The 8,345-nt window shown below is 37.5% G+C and overlaps 1 protein-coding gene across 1 annotated transcript; it reads left to right on the forward strand.

The window, feature by feature from the left end:
* Positions 1–485: 485 nt before the first annotated feature.
* LOC127353522 (aldo-keto reductase family 1 member D1-like) lies at positions 486–5,933 on the forward strand. Its single transcript, XM_051382790.1, has 9 exons — positions 486–629; positions 883–1,050; positions 1,208–1,324; positions 1,921–1,998; positions 2,648–2,770; positions 3,175–3,284; positions 3,676–3,841; positions 4,007–4,089; positions 4,251–5,933. The coding sequence occupies exons 1-9, from the start codon at positions 537–539 to the stop codon at positions 4,291–4,293; spliced, it is 981 nt and encodes a 326-aa protein (XP_051238750.1). The 5' UTR covers positions 486–536; the 3' UTR covers positions 4,294–5,933.
* The last annotated feature ends 2,412 nt before the right edge of the window (positions 5,934–8,345 follow it).

Raw genomic sequence — 8,345 nt, forward strand, 5'->3', positions numbered from 1 at the left:
TTTATCATCCTGTATGCCTGAAGAAGGGTAAACTCTGTTACTGCAAAAATCAACTTAAAGTCAATTTATTACACAGTTAATGGCATTCTAATAGAATAGCACAATTTCCCGCAATACTATCACTGAGTTTGTTAAACTCATTGATTCATCTTTTGTTTATCAAACATGTATGAGATTAAATTATTTTGATTAAATTTTCCATTGTGTTTATTTGAACTGCTATAATAACAGCAATAATAATACCAGCATGCCCATTTAGTCGCTATGCTTAAGGTAGTTGGTGGAATCAACCCTTTGATTTCACCGATTTCTCTCATGTGAGGAAAACTAAACCATGTAACAGTAATGTTACACTTAGTCCATTATTATTGTCCACCTGTTCAGATTTGATTGTGTCTGCAAATACTCTCAGTAAGCAGCCACTAACGTAAGTGCATGTGGGTTAAAGCATCAGGGTTCAAAGTTCACTGTCATTCAATAAATCACCTATTAGGCAGGCTAGAGAACAGAGCAGCATTTTCAGCATTTTCGCACACATGAATCTGACTGCACAGAGCCACAGTATCCCTCTCAGTGATGGGAACCGTATTCCACTGCTGGGATTGGGCACTTATGGGGACCCTCGAACGGTGAGAATAATATAATGTGTCTGTTTCTAGATTTGTGTGCCAGGCTTTATCAGGAGGACTCTCAGTAATGTAGGAGTGCCAGTGTTTCTGCTTATCAGCAATTGGAAAAACATTGACGGTGTTTTAAATGTCACTGTATGACATGTGAATATGTACCGTAATTCAAACTGGAATGTATATTTGCACAAACTGCCGCACTACTCGATCAAAACCAGGTCAAATAATATGCACATTTTCTCTTGTTTTCCAATAGACACCCAAAGACACGGCACTTGAGTGTGTCAAGCTGGCCATAGATGTGGGTTACAGGCACTTTGATGGGGCATTGGTGTATTTCAATGAGCACGAAGTGGGTCAAGCCATTAGAGAGAAAATTGCTGATGGAACCGTGAAACGGGAGGACATCTTTTACTGTGGAAAGGTAATAGGTTTTGTTATATGTCAAGCTATGTCATGTAGTTTAAGAACTCATTATGTTTTTCAGAAGGCCTATGCAATGGATATTTGAACACTATAAATATTCAATACTATTTTACATTCATTTAAATGTCTTAAAGTACTTCTGTTGTCTTCCTCAGCTCTGGAATACCTTCCATCCACCGGAGTTGGTGAGACCAGCCTTGGAGAGGACACTGAAAGCCTTGAAACTAGACTATGTGGATCTCTACATTGTTGAGCTTCCTATGGCCTTCAAGGTTTTTACACATACAGATTTACTTATCAGCCAGCCATGTAGTGTCTGAACATTGCCCTTCCATACAGAGAAACGGTAATGGTAATGTTTAGTTTAAATGATGCTCTTATCAGTTTTCCTGTCAAACAGGATGGTTTGAGGTAAGATACTTAGACGCATGGCAAAACAAACACATCTTCATGCCCGTTCACAATCTAACACACAGTTAGGTTTCATATGCACTAGACAAAATACCTAGCCTAGTGTCGCCAGATTAATTCGCACAAGCAAATCTGCCAGAACAATAGAATCATGAGCTCAGCAGATTCATCTGGTTCTCTGGCTACAAGATACCACAACAACAATAACAATTTTATGAAGCAGTCATATTTATGCTGGAAGCTACATAACAAATTTGTGTAGTTTTAGTTTTAGGTTTCAGAAAAGATTAGACAGTTGGGTATGTTTGGTTGAATGGGCAACTTGAACCATTTGGCTACTGTTGGAATAAGTGTTTTGGTCACTGGCATCACCACGTCCAGCTTATGCAACCAAAGGAAGCGTATATTTAACATAACAATTGTTGACACAAATGATTGAATTGTGCTTAAATTCCAGCCTGGAAATGAGTTCTATCCAAAAGACCAGCATGGAAAATACATCTACCACCATACAGACCTCTGTGCAACATGGGAGGTGAGTTCTGATGAATTCACAATGAATGGTCCTGCAATTTGATGACTGTGCATGACTTATCTCTCCTCCTCCTTCTTGTGTATTATGTATGGCATTGTCTTCTCACTTATTATTTTTTTCTTTTACTTTTGCTTCACACGTTTACATAAGTATAACTTAGAAACAGGAAACACACCAAAAGCAGTAAATGCATTTATGTTAGTATAGAAGGACAAAAAAGCATTCATAATTGTAATATTAATTGGATGTTTTTTGCTGCAGTGTAATTTCATTCTATTCAAGTGTGCTACAACTGGTTGGTCCTTCTCCGACTGAAGGTTTTGCTATATTTTCGATGTATTCTGTGCTTGTAAAGTACTACATGTCGTGAATGATAATATGAAAGTAATAGCAGTAATGATATCAATGAGTCAAGATAAACCACTTTTAAAATGGCATGTGATATTCCTTCACACTTGAAAGTTGGTTTCCAGAACTGTCTCTGCTGCGGCATCAGAAAACTGTCAAGAGCAGTCAGACAGTGTCAAAGTGTTAAAATATCAGTTTTTTTCCTCTTCACTGTGCTTTTATTTTTCTTCACTATCTCAGTAGGTCTGTAAATATAATCACTCTTAGTCTTTGTGAGGATGTAATCTTTTCTTCTCAACAGGCTTTAGAGCATTGCAAAGACGCAGGGCTGGTTAAATCTCTGGGAGTCTCCAACTTCAACCGTAGGCAGCTGGAACTGCTGCTGAATAAACCTGGCCTCAAACACAAACCTGTGTCCAACCAGGTGACCCCAACTTGTCTCTTTACACCCCCACTGACCAGATAAAGCATGGTGTATGTAGTACAGTAGTATATTACAGTATACAGTGCTATTATGCTATTACCAAGAAAGCATTGCTTAACTTTTTATACTTCAATACTAAATAAACAGACACCTCAACATTAAATCAGTGAGCAAATCAGAAGTATCTTGATGAAAGGATTTACCATTACTTGGTGAAAAGATGGGAAGGAGTTTGATCCATGTATGTATACTACTCATGTAGTTTTACACTACATGAGTGCAGCCTACACACTGGACCTTTAATTTAACTCAAAAGACTTACTGTAGACGAAACTTCTTGTCATATGAATGTAATATCAGACTACTCTGGGCCAATTGTGTATTTTCCTCTTCCTTACCCGTAGGTTGAGTGCCATCCATATTTCACACAACCCAAACTTCTGGAGTACTGTCGTCAGCATGACATTGTGATTGTTGGCTACTGCCCAATTGGCTCCTCCAGAGATGCATCCTGGTATGTAGGTTTTAAGATATATGCACTTTTCAAGGCCGGTGGGATTTTTTTGAATGGACCTGCTGACAGCTGGTATTTTGTAATGTTTTGTTCCCCCTGGTCATGGAGGGCTGATAAAATTGGGAGAAAGTGATCTCTGTGATGCTCTTACACAGGGGAAACGCTGGGGATTCATTAGTCTTTAAATGAAGAATTAATGTCCAATCAGCTAAGTGAATGCAAATGCTGCAACGAAATTAACTTTTGTCATGGAAAGAACCTAACCTGGATCATTAACATAAGGCAATTTTCAAAATGTCAGCCTATGTGGAACTGCAAGACATGGAAGATGCTTAACATGAAAACTTCTGTATGAAGGTATCTTTTGTATATTCATCTGTCTCTGGTTTAGGGTGAACGTCAAATGTCCTCCTCTGCTGGAGGACGAGCTGCTTGTATCCATTGGGAAAAAGTACAACAAGAGTAGTGCCCAGGTGGCTCTGCGCTTCAATGTCCAGAGAGGAGTTGTAGTGATCCCTAAGAGCTTCAGCCCCGAGAGGATCACACACAACTTCCAGGTGGGTTTACCAGAATGCTGTTTTATCATAGGTTTGACTCGTACATACTGTATACAGTAAATGTATTCGTTAATAAGACAAGTTATGGTGGCAAAATCCTCACTTCATACAGTATTTATCAATTTATTTAAATCATTTCAGTATAAACAAATATTCTTTTCCCAGATATTTGATTTTTCACTCACTGAGGAAGAAATGAAAGCCATTGAATCACTGAACAAAAATATTCGTTTTGTGGAGCTGCTGATGTAAGTATATGCTTTGACAGGAAAAAATAGAATCAAAAGTGAGTTGAAGCTAAAACTGTATCTAAATGTGAAGGTTACTGTTTATATTATAATGATTTGTGTTGTGATGTTTTTTCTAAGAGACTAAGTCCTCATCATCGTGTTTTTTTGTTTCACCATAGGTGGAGTGATCATCCAGAGTACCCATTTCATGATGAATATTAATTGTTTTCATTCCCTGTCATGTGCATATTTTCCTGAATTAAGTTCTTCGCACAAATGAAGAACAAAACGTGGAGCGACTCCTTTCAGCATCCTTCACCGATAAACTTTGCACCGGTGCATTTTCATGTTGAACACTAGAGGGCACTAGTTCACAGTAAATGAAAAGGAAATTAAAGCTTTTAAGGTTAAGATGTATGAAGGTGAAGTTGTTTGTGTATAGCATGTATTGTAGGCCGTTGAATATATAATGATAATTAATTGTTATTGAGTTCCCTGATTTGAAATGTAAGTTTAGTTTGCAATTATTAAGACCCTTGAATTAAATCAAGAAATACATCATATTTAGAGAAATTCACGTGGATATTTGTTTGTTGAAATAGCCCACAAGGTTTGTCTTTATTATATGTTTCAGATACATTAGGTGATCACTATATTACTGTAACATGTTAATAATAATAAATTTTATTTCTAAGCGCTTTTCTAAATACTCAAAGATACTATAGTAACAAGCAGTGTCCACATCCTTATTAAGCAGTGCTGCTTGTGTGTTAATAGAGTTAAAAGGAAGTATGGAAAGCCTTTATTTTTCCATTGAGTGAATCACTCTTGGTAAAGCCACTGCATGTATAAAGCACATTTAAAAACAACAAAAGTTGACCAAAGTCCTGTACCATGTTCAAGGCAAGGCTAAAAAACAACACAGCCTGGAATGTAAGAGGTAGGGAGGTATGCAAGTCCAAAAGCCAAAAATATAAAAATGGGGGATGTAAAGGTTTCATTTGTGGGTGATCTTAAAAATAAAGAGTAGCTCTAGTGGTTACAAATTCAAATGAATGTACACACATGCTGTTTGGAGGTGAGGTAAAGCATCTTGGACAGCAGCTGTAACTGAAAAGGGGCACGTGAGAAAAGCTAATAATTAATTTGGAATATGCTGGATGGATTTAGCATTTGTTTTGAAGTAACATATCCAATCAACTAAAACAATTCTTTAATAAGACATTCAATCAAATACAGGGATCATGTCCAATATATTTGTGAATGCACATAAAGTATAGTGCCCCCGAAGGAAGAAATGTAGTGAATATGTTTGATTGCCAAACTGTGATGTTATTAATGGTATTGCAGATATTTACTTGTTGAAGTGGTCTGAGTTGAAAACATCTGTTGTCCTACTGTTCACATTATAGCCCCTAAGGAGTTTGGGTAAAAGATGTGTGTGTACCAGAGGGGGTGTTTCTTTTATCATTATATAAGATCAATAAAAAATATAAAAGAACTATATAAAATCTGACAATGACAAACAGACATTTTTCTTAGACAAACTGTAGTAAAAGATGGCAGATACTTCCGTATGAAAAAGTCTAAGAAAAAAAAAGAACAACCATTAATAAATAAACTTGGCTGTTTGAAAAGGTAATTTACGCGTTTTATGGCTTCATTGCAGTTGATAATTGTTCCTTATCTTGACTCCAGCAGTAACATTATCTTGAAAATAGTTTTTGCATTGGAGTTGTAAACCTTAATGAAGACAGCCATTTCAATGTAAACCTGTTACATGATGCATGTTATAGTCTGTGAGTAACATTCTTGGGTTATGCACATTTCAGGCAAATAAAGCAAAATACAATTGCAACAAACCCTCTTTGTGTATAGTTAGTTAATTTATAGCTGTTCCTGTTTAAATTGAAACTTTAACATGACATATCTTCCTAATCTCTATTGGTATTTAGCTTTAAGAGTATGGACGACAACAACTGAAGACTGTCCATCAGACTTTGATATGAATCGCCTAGTTAACTCAAAGCTCTCTGCTTTGTTTGTTCAGAGAGGGTATACGGGTTTGATCAGAGCAAATCTATTATCACACTGTTGACACACTGTCTAATCTTTGTGTACACACCTATTACCTACTTTAACCAACATGTCCAATTTTCTCTTTGCTGTCTGTCAAAGGCAGAAATTTTCCACCAAAGGAAGGAGCATTCAGCAGCATTTAACAAACATGGGTTTATTATTAGTGGCTTAGTGTCTTTTAAAATCTATTTAAAGCATCTTTTATTTCTCCTATGAGCAGTCATATAAGAAACTTTATTAGCAATCCCCATTACTTGACAAGGTCCCTCTTGAAAAAGGTTTGAGTGAATGTTTGTATATGCCACAATCATTTCATTTTGCAGAAACCTAAACGTGGGGGGAAGAGTGAAGGTGTATTGATGTGGTCACCAATTAATCCATTCAAGTTTTATTTCCCAAACATGCAGTCTAGTTAAAGGACCAGTGTGTAGGATTTAGCGGCATCTAGCGGTTAAGTTGGAGATTGCAAATGACCACCACTCACGTCTGTATTTGACAGCCTGGGAATGAGAACAGGCTTTGAAGTGTGTAGAAGAAACTACCGCCATCGCTAAAAATGAAAAAAGCGTTATCTTGAGACTGTTTTTAATTTGTCTATTTTGGGCTTCTGAATGCTTCTAAATGTTTCACACTGGACCTTTAAAATATCTGATGCAAGTTTCTTCCACTGACCTCAAGTTAGCCAATGTTTTTTAATGTATGCAAATGTTTGGATCAAACTGGTCTCATATTATCCTTTAAAAGCCCTGTGAGTGCGCCCCCAGAATGTCTAAACAGCTGTGGATTAGATTTTAACTTCTCATGCCAGGAGACCTTAAATGAGCTGCTTTCACGCATTTAATTTAACCAGCACATTTGAGTTTGATGTGAAGAGACAAGATGGAGCCTTCTGATTTAACAGACTACAATCTGAGCAGTGACCTGTGGCTGTACAATCACAGAACAGCAGGAAGTGAGAGATGTAGAAATACAGTTCACTAAGAAACCCCCTTCTGTTGTTTTGTCTTCTTTTTGTCTTTTTTTATGCCCTATGACAATGACTCTGGACGAGCTACTAGCATAACATTTGAAAGAAAGAAATATTTGCACAATTAGACTTTTGTTGCAAATGACAGGACCACTGAATACGAACAGCTGAAAGGATTTGTTTTTAGCTGCACCAGAATAGCTGTATTTTTTAATCAGAGCATAACCAACATCCATCATCATCTTAGGGCACTTCCAATGTCCCATACTTAATTTAAAGGGCCAGTGTGTAACATTTAGGAGTATCTATTGGCAGAAATGCAATTTAATATCCAAAACTATGTTCTCATTAGTGTATAATCACCTGAAAATAAGAATCATTGTGTTTTCGTTTCCTTGGAATGAGTTGTTTTTGTCTACAGGCGGAGCGGGTCGTAAAAGGAATAGTTTTGAGGCCAGAGCCAGCAACCACCCAGCTGAAAAATTGTCAACTGGGGATGCGGATGCTGCGATCTCTTTGTCGTAATATACTGTGTGTCATTCGTTTTGAATAGCAACCACGAGGTCATGACATCAAATGGAAATAGACCTGCTGGTGATGTGTTGCAGCATCGTGTATGTGGCCAGGAGCTGTACTGAAAATTGCAGCAAGATTTAAAATTGAACAAGTTACTGTCAGTGAGCACATGTGACTTAAATATGTTTTTTTTTAACTGATTCGGAAAAGATTAGACAGATTCTTTGTTCATACATTAAAAGTCAAAACTGCCACCAAACTGAAGTCAGGCAGACGGCTTCATTTTTATAGAAAGCTAATGTGTCCGTGTCTTGAATTATAATTTGATTTGAGGTGGGGGTTGGGGAGTTTACAAAAGAAGACCTAACCCTGAAAGATTTGAGACAGGAAAAACAGAAGCACATTACTCCCCCCCCCCATCCCCACCTCCATAAAGACCCTCTGCATTGTGACCTTCTAACAATGCCTTGAACTGGGCCACTCTGGACCCCTGTGGTGGGAAAATGTTCTGAATGGGCCACTGGGTCTGTGAGGAAGGAATATAGCTGAGGGAATAAAGACTCTTTTTTTTGGGGGGGGGGGGGCTGAATTAAGAATGTGCTTGGAGCAGGGGCTTCATGAAGCAGGAGTGATGTTTTAATTACAATCAGTCAGAAAAGACCACTGGAATATCGGGGGCACTTATTGTGAATCTGTGAATAAATCTGTTATT

This window comes from Dicentrarchus labrax, unplaced genomic scaffold (genome assembly GCF_905237075.1).
Source record: "Dicentrarchus labrax unplaced genomic scaffold, dlabrax2021, whole genome shotgun sequence".
In the NCBI taxonomy this organism is placed as follows: Eukaryota; Metazoa; Chordata; class Actinopteri; family Moronidae; genus Dicentrarchus; species Dicentrarchus labrax.